At 36.5% G+C, this 15,090-nt stretch overlaps 1 protein-coding gene across 2 annotated transcripts in view; it reads left to right on the top strand.

Annotated features, from left to right (window-relative positions):
* VPS35L (VPS35 endosomal protein sorting factor like) overlaps positions 1-15,090 on the top strand; it is a 53,399-nt gene that overhangs the window by 26,104 nt on the left and 12,205 nt on the right. For both annotated transcript variants that reach the window (XM_086760067.1, XM_086760066.1), the window contains 5 exons: positions 610-673; positions 2,749-2,847; positions 3,628-3,705; positions 4,668-4,782; positions 14,877-15,016. In XM_086760067.1, coding sequence (XP_086616193.1) covers positions 610-673; positions 2,749-2,847; positions 3,628-3,705; positions 4,668-4,782; positions 14,877-15,016 — 496 coding nt within the window. The remainder of the gene's footprint in view (positions 1-609; positions 674-2,748; positions 2,848-3,627; positions 3,706-4,667; positions 4,783-14,876; positions 15,017-15,090) is intronic.

The following is a 15,090-nucleotide window of genomic DNA, read 5'->3' as shown; positions in this document are numbered from 1 at the left end:
TTTATTTTTTAAATTATGTAGCAGAGTTATTAAAAAAAAACAAACCACACCACAACAAACCCAAACAATCAAACCTCCAACCCTAATGCCAAACAAAACAATAAACTGATGTTGTTTCCAAAATAAATACGTGAACTATTACATATACTATTTAAAGTGTATTTTCAAAGCTTTTTCCCTCAAATAGGATCACTTGCTTCTAAGAATAGATTTACTAATTTCTTTACATTTTTATAGTCAATTCCTACTCCAGTTCTCATGTTGTAACACAATACTGAAGCTATTGCTTGCTACAATAAAGAACATTAGCTTAGCTTCCTTCTGTTCATGCCAAAATCTGAGTTTCTGTAAAATCTAAAAACACACTTAGCAATTTTTACAGCTTTTTTAAATTTGGAATTTAGTTTGGTGCATGGTTGACTTGGTGATATTCCTATTAAAATCAGTTTTATTGCTTTGTAACTAAAGTTATGAGCTTAGTGGTCTTAGTGCACAATAAATATTTTATACAGACATAACATTATAATAAATCAGTATGTATTGCGAACTTTTACAGATAAGTAACATGAGCAATATTCTAAAATTTACCGTATAAATTTTCTCTTATAGTGCACTAACACTTGAGGATGAGAAAAGAATGTTAGCAACTTTGATAAATGGATTCATAAAAATGGTGAGTGACAATTGTGTGCAACTGTTGGGGTATACCTTATAGCCCGGATTTTCCTGAGATCCCCATGAGAAACAGGTGCCTGCGTAGCTGAATCGGAGATTGTGTGTCTGACTTGTTTCAGACCGTTAAAAACCCCAACTGGAGTATTTTAGTGAAATAAATATGCATGTGTTGAAACAAATATCATGCAGTGTTGAAGCTGACATGGTGCAATGCGAGAGTTTAAAGTGCACATGTTGTTTATTTAATCATATTTTCTGCCAGTTTTTAAAATTTTATGTAAAACTTAAACATCAATTAGTCTTGCGTATTACAGCATCAGAGAAGTGACTGATTTATGTGAATGAAGTTCCACTACTCAGCTCTAAATGGAACCAATACTTGCTTTAAAAAACACAAAATAAATATAACTTGTATGTCGTTCTTATCTCTGCTTATCTTAATTTACAAATATGATAATTTCTATCATCAAATTAGTAGTCCCACAAAAACTCTTCTTGTTTTGTCTTGGAAATAATTTTTAACTTTTCCCTCCCAGTAAAATCTTTTGTTCTTGTCTGTTGTGTTTGAGATGTCAGGTTGTTTTAGGGAGATGTTCTCAAGCTTTTTTTTATTCTTTAACCAGATACTCTCAATGCTTGGCTTTTCTTTCACATAGTCAGAGCTGACGGGCTTTGTCTCTACTTGTCCTCTTTGTTCTTTGATGCAATTCTGTGAATTTCTCTCTAGATGGTTCCTTTATCTTCAGCTATAATAATTTGCAATTTAATGTGTTTTTAATATAATTTTGCTTTATTAAGCTTTGTATGCAGTATAATATTGTATAACTTCCTTCAGGAGTATTTCCCACATTGAATAATATTTGATATGGCTTTATAGTCTTGTTTTAGGGGAAAAAAAAATCCCATAGCATCAAAATGACTAGTTATAAATTTTAAACCAGCACACATTAAGATGTGGAGGGAAAAGCAGTTGTAACAGTCATCCTTACAGTCAGGCTTTTTTATGGAAAGTTTTATATTTATACAGACGTTTTCTTGAGACTAGGACTCAAGAATTGGCAGTTGCACAAAGAGGAGAGGCAAAGACAGTTGTCTGTAATGTAAGATGCAATCCTGTGTTTTCTGATGCAGTTCCTTTGATCTTTCACTGCATAGATTACATTTAATTTTTATTTTAATTCTGTAAGAACTTCTTTTGCATGTGGCTTGAGAAATAATAAATAATGCAACCTTTACTTCTAGTAGAAAAAAACCAATTTGAATACATAAATGTAGACTGCCTGGAGACTGTTTCTCTTGCTAGGCTTTTAACTGACAGCTGAGACACTCCAGCTGACAGCACTTGGTTTTTTAAAATCTGGAGGGTTGAAAGCAGTGTGTTCTCACACAAGGTTTTTTTGGTTTTGTTTTTTTTTTTTTTTAATTCTCTTCTTTCCTGCCAGCATGCAAGGTTGCAGGCTTTTGCTATACTATAAGCATATTTATTATTTATTATATAAATTTATATATTTATTATATTTATTAACCAAACTCAAGGAAAACCTGCTGTTCTTACTGGTATATCTAGTTGGGAAAATGCTAATTTCTCTTGGAGGCCCTTTAGCAACTACACGTTACAGGAATCTGAATGCAGATTCACTGAACTATTTCTATTTTTCTGGAGCTTTTTTGTTTTGCTTTTTAAGTATGAACTACACCAAGCCTTTATCCCTGTTTTGTAGAGAATCAAGAGTTAGCTAGTTTTGGAAACACTTCACAAATCTAGGATTTAAACTTTGTTTTCTTGATAAATACTTGATCTGTAAACTAGATGATCATGTGGACTATGGACAAAAGGAACCCCAGCAAAACTTTCAAGTTTCGCTAGAGGTTAAGTACTGGAAAACAGAGAGTTAAAAAGACAAAGATTCTCTAGGTGCTATTTTGTTGGTAATAGTGGAGTTTTTTTAACAGTATATAGGGATTTTGACTTTTGAATATATGTGGTTTATCTGCATGCAGTTTTATATTTCTTAAAGTTAATGGCCTACAATGGTAAAATATAGAGTTGTTTTTTTTTTTTGTCTTTTACAGGTTTCATTTGGCCGTGACTTTGAACAACAGCTGAGTTTCTATGTTGAAGCCAGGTCAATGTTTTGCAATCTGGAGCCTGTTCTAGTCCAGTTGATTCATGTAAGCTACAGTTTATCTACATTATTTTAATAATCTGCCCAGATTATTGGTCTGTGTCAAAATAAGTCTGAAGTCTTTTTATCAGCTGTTTTTAAATGAGACTTTGATCTCATCTCTCATCACCCTAAACTCTGAAGTTCTTGCTTGACAGGCATGCATGGTATCATTGCAACAAAGAAAACTGGCTATCTTGCAAGAGATTTAATGTCTAATGAAATAAATGGCACTTTTGTGCGTTCAGAATTTGGGTTCTCTCTTCTATAATCCTTCACATAGGAGAGATGAGCCTGTGTCTGGTTGCAGATACAGGCAGAGTCCTGCTGTGATTGCGAAGGTTAATCTCTTTTCTGTATTTAGTCACATGTCGGGTGAACATTAGCTGCATCTGATTCCTTTGCAACACTGTATCTTCCTTTAAATATTTTGATTGATTTGGTTTTGTTTTTTAATTAAGTGCGTTATCTAGAAATCATGATTTTTACACCAGGAAGGAGGTGATAACAGCACTATAGCTGGGAAGCAAGGGATGATCTAAAGCCTTGAATAAATCAGCAAGTCTGCCTTCACAAACCTTCAGAATCGTATTTGCTCTAAGGAACAGTCACTAAAATTCTCCAAGTAAAAAATAAATAGTACAGTGAGGACACACCATGTTGGAGTCCCTTTTGACAGTTTCTGTTCTCTAAATGCATGCAGTAAAACATGCAGTTTGTAATTTCCCGCTGATGTTATGAATCTGTACAGTTTTCTTAATGATTTGCTTTTGGTTTCTATGTGTAGTCTGTGAACCAGCTAGCAATGGAAACAAGAAAGGTGATGAAAGGAAATCATTCCAGAAAGACTGCTGCGTTTGTCAGGGTAGGTTGACTCGAGTAAACGTTGAGCCTGCCTTCTTAGCAGATAGTACTCTCTGCTGCCACCTAAATTTATAATTTTTGCAAAAACAATATGTTAGTATTTTTTGACACTGTTTGTAGTCCCATTTCCCCTTGTTACCATTGATCTTTACTCTATAAAGCCAAATGCTGCTGTATAAGAAAAAAAACTCAAAGCATGTAATAGCAGCTCTGTATAGCAGAGCTATAATAGCAGCAAGATTGACTCCCTCTCCAAAGGAAGGTTCACTGGAGAAGCGGTTGTGTGAATTCTAGAAAGCCCAGCTTTTCAAATTACATTTGAAATAAAATACTTAATTTCTACCTCATATATATATATTTTAAACTTCTAAATATATACATATATTTAAACTTCTGTCTCATAATGTCAGTGTTGATATCAATATTTGAATGTCAAATAAAGTGAAGTAAAGTAAGTAAAGCCTTTTGGCTTTAGTGCCTCTGAATCTACTTCTGTAGGCCTGGGAGCCACTCACTCCACCTAGGTGTTTGGGGTGTCCCCGTAGCCCTAAAGGTGCAACACACTCCCTAGGTCTGCTTCCTCCCAAACATACACAATGCTCCTGCTTCAACCAGTTTTGACAGGTGGATTGTCCCTGAGGACCAGTAGTCTGCTTTTCTAGTTAGATTTTGGTCTTGAGCTGGAAGCTCGTTACTTGAGGAGAGAGAAATTCTTTGAACTAGAGTTATAGAGTAAGTTTTGAGCTAATCTACTCACAGTAACAATAATTAATAATAAACATTGTTAGAATTATTGAAATAATAATGAGAAATTTGAAGCTGCTGATTTTGGCCTTCACATAATATTTATTTTTTATTGAAAGTCTTTCCCAAAACTGACTTACAGATTTTGATTCCTAATCATGCATAAAATAAGCAATGATTAGGAATTTTCTTCAGTTTCGTTTTGTTTGTTTGCTTTAGGCTTGTGTTGCCTTCTGCTTTATTACAATTCCATCTCTGAGCAGTATCTTCACACGTCTTAATCTGTATCTACACTCCGGACAGGTTGCTCTGGCAAATCAGTGCCTTTCACAAGGTAAGGCATGAATTGGTCTACTTAAAGGTTGTCTTATTTCAGAAATATTTCTAACTGTGAATAATAACTTGGTTGAAATCATAAGTCATAGAAGTATATTTATGATGTAATTAAAATACAGTCCTGTTTCAAGCAGTGTTACAGTGAACACTTGCCTTATTAAAGCAACTCTTCAGTTTTAACACTAATCCTGTGGTCTAAATGACCAGGACAGCTGACTCTAGTTAACATAGCCGTGGCTTTGAGGTAGGTTGTCCTAAATTATTTAGAAATTACGGAAGGCATGGAATGTTTTCTCCTGCATAATTATGCAAGCACTCTAATCACAAATGATGTGCTTTATTATAACTGAGGAAAAAGAAACTAGTTCATCTATGTAGTAGTTCACAGGCTGACAAAATCCTGCAATGAGCTGGTAAAGAAAACTTAGGTCAATGATACCAGAAACTTGCTATCAAAGCAGAGAAAATATGCCACTGAGAAAATATGCCACTATATCAGAGTGAAATAATGAAGTAATACCAGATAATAAGAAGAATGAAAAATATGTTTTCTTTTTTTGATCTGAATTATTGATTGATCCAGGGCCTGAGTACAGTTTTTAGTCATCCTGTTAGCTCAGTCTTAAGTAATTGGAAATTCTCACAAAAAGGGATTTGTGGAAAAAAATGGAGCTACTCTGGCACTAAAATGAGCGTTAAGTCTGTCTCATCATTTAATATAATCTTGTTCCTGTTCATATCACAAATGGAAGACAGTTACTTATTCTGAAAGTCTTCTCATACTTCAGTTTGCAGTATCTTTGTTTTTAAAATGTCACTCTACTTTAGTTTGCAATTTTAATACTGACTCTAAGTGTCTGCTCTCCAGTGGTAAATGCTGTTCCTTTACGTTTCCAGTGTGAGAGTAATAAATTGCTTTACTTAGCAACATCTTTTGTTGTTGCTCTTAATTATTTGTTTTAGCTGTGTGCTTCTTCACGAGAGCTTGTTTTCCAAGCTCTGCATTTACCAGTAAGTTCCAGCTGCACAAACAAGCTGACTTAGGATGCTGATTAAGACTTTTTAGTACAGGGTGACTGTTGTATTTCTTTGTTTTGAATCTGATGCTGCCCATATAGCAAAGCAGAGGGATTTAGAGTAAAGCTGACTGTTGTGTTCAAGTATGTTGTGCAAATAAAAGATCTGCAAAGTCTGTTGTTGTGCAATTAGTATTGTGCAGTTTCTTTGTAGATAACAGTTTCCCAAAAATTGACTCGTTTTTTCTTCCTATGGTGTTTTGTTTAATTGACTGGCTTACCTTTCCTCTGTATCATTTTTTGTTATTGTTGCTCTGTTGCAGTGCATCATTTTTGGAAGCAAATCCAAAGCAGTTTTTCTATAATCGTTTTTTGAGGACTATGCCCTGCCCATGTTGGGACCAACCCTGTGGTTTAATAATCTTTCAATTTATAAACTGCTTTTCCATGGTTTCTGTGATCCGAGTCTTCTCTGAGTGAGACTCCTGGGCCCCAATGATTGTCCAGATTTTTAAGTGTAAGAGTTTATAAATGTCCACAGCTGTCGTTTGACATGTGAACGCAGTGCACTCACTGAACAATGAATAGGATCTCCATTCTGAAATCTTTTAGGGTAGCAGATACGTGTAAAGTATTATGAACTCAGTTTCTAAAATGCATTTTTATTGACCCCTCTCTCCTGAATTTTAGACCCACAAGCTAGAGAGGAGCATTTGGTCCATCTCAGCTTTTGCTGAAATGAAGCATGTGCAAAACTCCGGTGTTCAGTAACTCACTTCGTTTACGAAAGTTCTATTGTTATATGCTTTTTGCTTCCTTAGAAAAGCTATTTTGAGCATAATTTGTATTCAGAGACACGTCACTTGCATGAGTAATTTAGCATGTGTTAACTAGTTAGGCAACAGTGACACCAGTTTTGGGACATTTTTTGTGCACTGTCTTTGCATATTCTGGTGTATTGTAGTCAGATAACGTGTCCTTGAAAGTTACTTTTAACACACTTTAGTCTGTATCTCAACTGAATGTATTTCATGTGTATAAGAAGTACTGATTAATTCATAACAACAAATTTAACTGCAGTCAGTTAAGTGATTTAACTGATGCCAGTTAGACACTGATCTACTAAAACCAATACAGCATGAAGTGGAGTTTTAAGAGTGTGCAATTAATGATAGCATTAGGCTTGGAAGGGAAATTGTGTCTTGTATGTAACCTTTATTTCATGCTGATTGGAATTAGCTTAATCAGTTTAAAATTAAGAAGAGAAATAAAACTGAAAGGTAATGTACCTGATCTGATAGCTCAGTCAGTAGTGGGGCATGCATGCGTGCATGTGCATGCAGTTTCTCTTTAAAGATTCCAGCTGTTGTTTTCAGTGAGTTAAATTCTGGGATTTTTTTTTTTTTTGTTAATTATTTTAAGTTCCTACAGGGAATCTAGCTATTTCATTGAGTTGAGTTTTCACTGAAATGTGTAACAAAATTAAATTTTACAGGATAGACTTCTGTTGGCAATAGGAAGATTTCTCTAAATTGCAAATGTATCTAACTTTAAAAAGGAGTAAAATTACCTATTGGAGTAGATAAGGGGAATTTAAAAGACTGCTTTTTTTTAATAAAGAGGATGTGCAGGTCATAACAGTAAATAAAGTTTGCTGATCTGAGGATTGCACTGATGAACTACCAGACTCTGGAGAGCCACAGCTAATCTAACTGGAGGAGTTTGTTTTTTGCCTCATTCCCAGTCTCAAGGGCAGCAGTAGTAGCAGACCATCAGTTCTGGTGTCTCACTGTTCCAATTTCCTCTGTCAAATCAGAGCCTTGCCTGCTGGGATCTGCGATGCTGTTTATCAGAGCAACTGTGTGTGCTTGTTTGACATCGCTCAAATACTTCAGTGTTAGAAAACTGTAATTGTCATTTTTCTTGGAATAGATTTTCTTTAATAAAACAAAATTGGGTCAGAAACTTGAATTTAGAGGCTCATGAAGTGACTAATACAGTGATGGATGTCTGTCCAGGTATGCTGTTCCACGTGTATTAGGCATGGCTATTGTCTCTTTTGTCTCCAGCTCCCAAGAGGTGCTTTAAATAAAGTGAACATGTAATTATGTTCAGAATGTTTTAGGTTATTTTGTCCTGGATTCATAGTTTGTACTTCTGGAGAGCCTCTTAAGAGCCCACCTTAGGAAGGAAGATGCTAGATTTTAGAGATGTGCTTTTCACTTTTTTAACTTAGCCAGAGAATGCTGCCAACACGGAATAATAAATTCTCATCAGTCATGCTTTCTGTCATAGGCGGGGTTTGGGCTATATTGAGATTAAATGTATGCTCCATTGTGTCACACTTTGGGATTTTTGAGGTACAGATATTATTTTAATTACATATATTTCCTCCCTGTGGAAATGCTGCTTTTGCCTGTCAAAGAACAGACAGCATGATTTTTTAAATTGTTGGTCACAGGATTCAGCAGGTGGGCAGAGACGATGTGGCTTTCTGGTGATGTGCGTTGAGCGGCATTTTTATTTTAAAGGCTGTGAAATCCTTGCTTCGCTTCAGAAGTAACATGCTGAGTGAATAAAGTAATGCAACTGATTCTGTGTGACTAATTTCAGTGGGATATTGTCAAACATAAAACTTCATAAAAACAATGTCTTTGTCCCCCACATTGACACAGAACTTTATTTTGTTTAGCAAATGCAGATTTTAATTCTGAAGCATACAGTACTTAATGTACTTCTAGATACTTGTCCTGTTCTTTAAATGTATCTGAAATACAGTTTTACTAGTAGCTTGCAAAAGGAATTTCTTTTTCTGCTACAGAAAATGTTACTTTTCCACAAATGCTCTCTAAATATGACAGGTTTCACACACACTTTGGAGAAAGTATGGTATGGAATATCCAATAAGTAATTTTTTATCGTAGTCTAATAATATTTTAGTGTCTTTTCTTAATATCATGAGAAAACCATTTTTAGTATTCCTTCCTAATCTCCTAAAATCTTTATAGATCTGAAGAACATAAATAGAATATGAATAGAGAGAATCTGAGGTAAATAAGAACCTGAAGAAATTTTTTCAGTTACGGATTTTGGGACTTCTTGGTTCACGCTTCTCTGGTGAGATTGGTATATGCTATCTCTGTTACTTTTTTTTAAATGCTGCTTTCCTTGAAGGCACCGAGGTAGCTTTGTGTGAAACTGATGAGATACTGTTTTCCTTACTAGTAATACGAAATGTCGCTTTATTTGAACAAAATTATGACTTGTACTGTTACCTGGGATTTCCACAGCTGGAAACTTCTCCCATTCACTGAGCTTTTTCTTGTTCCTGTCTTTATCCCAGCCCGTAGCTTTTCCATATGATTTGAGGGAGATGTCTGTGTAAGCTTTTCAGACTAGCATTTCATATCAGTTTGTCAGTTCTTCAAGCCTGTCTAGCCTGTGACCTGTTTTTGAAAGTGTCCAGCAGCATCTGCGAAGGGAACATGCAGGAAACAATAACGTAGAATGATGCTTCCTAGCTTTCAGCTGCAGGTGATCTAAATACATCCTTCAACAAAGGTTGTATATGGACCCCGGTATTTAATAAAATAGATGAGCCAATCCTTAGGAATTTAATTTTTAAAATAAATTTTTACTTTTTGGCCTTTGTAACTTCATGTGACAGTGAGTTCCACAGTTACATGCTGCTTGGAAATGTTCTACTTAGGGATTTATTTCTGTATGTTTTTTTTTTTTCAATGTTAGCTGAGTGTTTCAGTGCATGCAGCTGATCTGTTAGTGATACTGTGAAAAATCCAGTCATTCTGGTGTCATTTTCTTCATGCTACCTATGAGATGATGGAGTTGATAAGTTCGTGAACATTTTGTGTCAGTACAGTCTTTTCTAATGAGGAGACAGTTCCATGCCTTAGCACCTTTTTAATCTTTTTAGCCTTTTGGAAATGGGAAGATCAGGAATGTATTCCAGGTATAAATGCACAACACAATGATTCAATGACACCTCAGTTTTCCATTACACTCCTAATGATTCTTATAATTGCCTTGCCTCTTCGATAGCTGTTTAGGATGTAGTTTTCAGGAAACCATCTATAATGACTCCAAAATCTCTCATGAGTGTAAATAACCTACCTAGAGCTTATCTTTCTATAGTTATAGCAAGGCCTGTTTCTTTCCCTGCGTGCGTTACTAATATTAGATTTCATCTGCTGTTTTATTGCTCAGAATCATGAGATCTATCTGCTTCATGTTCCAGACTAAACTGCAAACATTGTCACCTCCCTGCTCATCGTAAGGACATGCCTCTCTGCAAAACCTTAAGGAACATGATAGTCGTTTCACTCCGCTGTGAAAACTTTATTCCCACTCCTTTCCCCCTCCCCCCCATCCTTTATTAAGTTATGAATCCTCAGGAGGACCTTTCTCCTTATCTTTTGTCAGGGGAGTTGTTTTAAGAGCCTTTTGTATGAGGGACAATGTTAAATGTTTTTTAAAAATTTGAGTGTTTGCATTGGCTGGGTCACTTTTAAACACAAACTTGCTGGTTCTTTGGAAAACTTGAGAGACTTCTGAGGAATGATTTCTCTGTTCCCTCTTCAGTATTGTGTCATGTTTTTCCATGTGTCTGCTCGCTTGATATTCATTTTTTTAACCTCATAATAACCAGGAGAAACTACAGTATTTAACTATAGCATTTATTATTATTTCAAAGTCTTTAGTATTACTAATGGAGCTCTCTTTAAAATCTGCTGATGGTACTTTATCTCCCACTCTTTAGGGATTACACGGAATTTAGAGAAGCAGGCTGAAATTTGTCATTGCTTTGGGGGGGGGCTGTGCATTTACTGATTACAGCTTAAGAATAAAATATCTTGTATCCAGTGTTCTTGCTTATACTTTATGAATCTTTCCTTCCACTTATGCCTCTATATGCCTTTGTCTAGAAGTACTAAGGCCTTGCTAACAATCTGTAATCAAGCTGTTCCTAAAACTAGCACTAGCAAGCTTCATCCATAGAATTACCTTTTTATCTGCAGCTAATTCATGGTATGAATTAGTATGAAATCGTATGAATTAACATAGTACATTCCAGTTCACCAAGCAGCAATTCATTTTCTTATTTCATCTTTGTTACTTCAAATAATTCTTTGTAGCTTCTGGATGGGAAGTGATGTGTAGAGAGTTTTAAGACGGAGAATGTTCAATAGCTCAGGGGAAAAACACATTTCGACAATGTGACAAAACTCTCACAGTGACCTCGCCAATGTGAGGAGACGGAGTTCCAAATGTTTGCAATGCTTGGTCGTCAAAACAGTAATGTGTTAATTTATTATAACAGGAAAAAAAAAGGGCAACAAAACCCCTACACTCACTTCCCATTAATTTTCTGCACCAGAGTACAAGGCTTCATTAAATTTCCAACATCTGTTTTGTCGGAAGCAAAATCTTTGGAGTATTAAAATATGCTTGACAGTGTTGTAGGTCACAAAGGTGATGGGGAATGCAGAAAACTGCGTATGGTCCCTGGTTTTGTCCTCTGAGTGGACTTAGCCTTGTGTAATTTTATCCATGACTAAAAATAGTTTGTGTAGGTATGTCAGACTCACTCCCTTTTGCTCTTTGAAGGTAGACTTAAGGAGCTTAATTGTTTTCCCATCTCTAATGGTTTTGTTCCTCCTTGGTTTTTTGCCTGCCTGAAATCTTAAATTAGTACAGTTTAATTGACTATCACAGATGCAGCAAATTTTAAGCTAAATTTTTGTCTGTAGAGAAATTGCTATATAAAGAGATATGGAGGCATGTATATTTGTGTGTATGTATAATTAAATGTGTGTGTGTACCATCATGAATATTGACGATAGCAGAACATTCAACACCAACTGTGCTTGCTTTTTCTGTAGCACAGTGTTCCTGGAAGTGCTGACTTGGCTATCCAGGACTGCTAGCTTCAGAGCCTGAAGGTCAGCATGTGTGCTGGAGGGAAAGATTTATGGGATTACGGTCAACCAAAATGTAGGAGCTGCTCTGAAAGGATAAATCTAGTGAAGCATGAAGTATGTCATGTTCGGAGCACTGCACAAGATATTAACAGCAGCCTGGGAAGACTTTATCATGATGATTTGTGTAACACGCAGGCTTCTCTCCCCTTATCCAACCTAACAGTGGCTCCCTGTAAAAGCAGTATTGTGGTTTAGGCAGATAAGAAAACAGCATCCTTTACCAGAATGAGAGGTTTTTTTATCCTTTTCTTTCTTTTTTTTTTTTTTTTTTTTTTAAATCAGGAACATAACATTGGTGCATTTTTGGATGGTTCCTTATACCTTTTGGAAGCCAGAAAAGGCAGGCGTATGGTTTTCTCTTGAAACATCTCTACAGTAATAGCTTTATTAGTTGACTTTTTAAAGATACAGAGAAAGCACTGTTGCATAACCTCAAAATGAGTGTAATTCAGAATTAAGTACTAATACTCATTTCATACTTACTAAGAAAACAGCACTTCTGTGGCAAGCTACTTAGTAAACTTTTCGTCCAGACTCAGAGCATGTGATGCTTACCCTGACACCTCTCTACAAGCGAATAGGGTGTTTGGACGACAGTTTTCTGCAAAGTCTCTGTAAACCTTTGCATTAATGTGAATTTACTTATTTTTGCTTCTTAGGAAGCATGTCTACCTTGGATGAATGTGCTTTTAGTGTTCTAGCGTAAGAACCGTTTTGCGGTTAGCAGAGATTGGCTGAACTCATAGCGAAATGAATACATTCTCCTTTGCCTGCACTTCTGTACCAAAGTAAAATACCCATCTCTTTGGTAGAAAATGTAACTAACTGCTTTTGTGCTCTGTTGCTTTTAAGGTTTGGGGTTGTGTGGGGGGCGAGGGGAACGAGGCAAGGAAGAAAAATTACAAATGTAATGTGGCAAGAGCCCCACAGTCTCCGTTGCGCTGAGACAGACAGCGCGTGAGGGGGTTGCAGGGCGACCTGCGAACACAACTGCACGGCAGCAGCGAGAGGACAGCAGCCACGTGAAGACGGCAGGGAGGCAGCGGCCATGTAACTGCCGTGGTTAGGGAAGAAAAAGGTGGAAGCCCAGAGGAGGTTATTGTAGCAAAGGCAGGGCCCGGTGAGCCGTCTGTAGTGGGGATGGGTCTCTCCTCATTCCCAGCAGCAGTCACCTGAAGAGGAGCTGGACACGCTGCTCTCGCTGGCAGGTCTAATGAGGGAGCTCACGTCTCTGAGAGTGCTCAGCCAGGTGAGAATGCAACTCTCATTCGCAACAACGGCAGGAGGTCAAGAAGAGTACATCGAATCAAATTGCAGATATTCATAGCGAAGACCAGAGGGTTTGGTTTTGTGCTAAGGCAGAAGTCTAGAGGAGAATGTCTAGGACTCTGCTGGGAGAGCAAGCAGTAAATTAAGGTAAGGTACTTTGCAGCTCTTCTCTTTCGTTGCGGAGATTGATTGCTGCACAGATCATTCCTGTCCCATTATGAAATAACTTCAGAAGGCAGGAGTATTCTCTGCACAGACATGGGTACTTTGGTATGCAGACTATTTTCTGAGACACATTTTTTCATTTGTCTGGTCACATGTTTTGATTATATGGTGATGTGGGGCATGCACTTTTTTTTTTCCTGCTGAGACAACTGTGGAGGTGACAGCGATTCATTTACTTGTGCTAGAATGAACATCTGCTGCTGCTTTCCCTCCTCTAAAAAAGCTCAGAGAAAGATTACTTGCCTTCCTTTCAGTTGGCTGTGTAAACTTAGATGTTGTTTGAAGTAAGTAAAAAACATTCTTTCACCTGAAGATAAATGTGCAGAATAAAAGGAAGTTTGATGTTTGACTGGAGGGGTCTGCATTCTAAGCGCTGAAAAGTTCAGGAGGGCTGAGCACTCGTGTGCTGTAAAGAAATAAGAGTCAGAAGAACTAGAGTTTTTCCAAAGCACATGTTGCCCTGGTATTCCTCAGAAGCTTAAATTAGATATCAGTTGGTACTATATTTAGCAAATTTGCTTGGAGTCTCATGTGCTGAAATGTATTTTTCCAGAGCAAGCTGTACTCTGGGAAGTGCCCATGCATGCCTCCCTCCATCCCAGCCATGGAACAAACACCTCTTCACTTTCACCAAGAATTCTCTTTTTCTCTTTGCTAACATTTCATTTCTTGGTCTGTCTCTGTTTGGGTAAAATAAAGATACAGTATCAATTCTGAAGGATGCTTTGAAGTATATGGCTAAACAACTTGAATGGGATTTGGACACTTGGATGTTTTGAAATGTAGCCAAGGAAGTGCAAAAGAATGTTGCTGTCAAATTTTTTGGTGAACTCTTAGCATATATAGGAGATCTTGTAGGGTATGAGGGAAAATATTGTTGCTTTTAATTTGTGAATATTAGCTTTATAAACTGAGGAGTAGATGTTCTAGTGGATTTTGGATTTTTTTTTTTTTATAGTATTAGAAACATAATAAAGAGTTATGAAAAACCTCTTAAATCGGTTTTTTTTTCAAGGCCATAATGAGGGATTATTGTGATTCTTGGAAAGAATTATTTTAGCTGGGTAACCAAGTAATACCTCAGGTTCTGGTACTATATTAGATTTTACTTTTAATGACTGTAAATGCATAAAGAAATGAAGTTGTTTGTACTTCCTTATAACTTAATCAGCCTTTTGTGAATGAATTCCTGAACAAGTTAGTATGATTTAATATGCCTTTTTTTCCCACTTTGGATTCCCTGTTCTCCTGGCATAAGCATTTCTTTAGGTAAGTCAATTTTGAATTGTGTGCAATTTTTTAAAAATTATATATGCAATATATTTGAAACAATGGTATCCTCTTGTTAAGCAAAGGAGAATAATTACAATTTCAGAAGTCCTGAGTGATGTGAGAACTTCTTTTGAAAAAACAACCTAACTTGAACAGATTGACTGCTGAGTCTCGAGTTGCTTTGCAGTTAAGCATGTGTTTATTTTCTGTAGTCTGTTTGAAACAAACTCAAAGCAATCATTGGGTCACAGGCATGACTGCCATCACAGTTGGAGGGAGGATAATACAGCAACTATATGTTTATTTTGTAGCTGATGCTTTTTTCAAAGCTGCAGTGAGCCTTGTTCCCGAAGTGCCGAAAATGATCAGTGTAGATGGAAAGATGCGACCTTCTGATGCCTTCCTCCTGGAATTCCTTTGTAATTTTTTTTCCACATTATTAGTTGTTCCGGTAAGTTCTAAGTGTATGAATAGCATGTAGGCTAGTAGACTATTTTGATTTTCCTGTTTCCTGGGCTTTTGGGA

This window comes from Chlamydotis macqueenii, chromosome 15, assembly GCF_036417535.1.
Source record: "Chlamydotis macqueenii isolate bChlMac1 chromosome 15, bChlMac1.mat, whole genome shotgun sequence".
Lineage (NCBI taxonomy): Eukaryota > Metazoa > Chordata > Aves > Otidiformes > Otididae > Chlamydotis > Chlamydotis macqueenii.
Note: the sequence above shows the minus strand (reverse complement) of the source record. Positions and strands in the feature narration are given on the sequence as shown.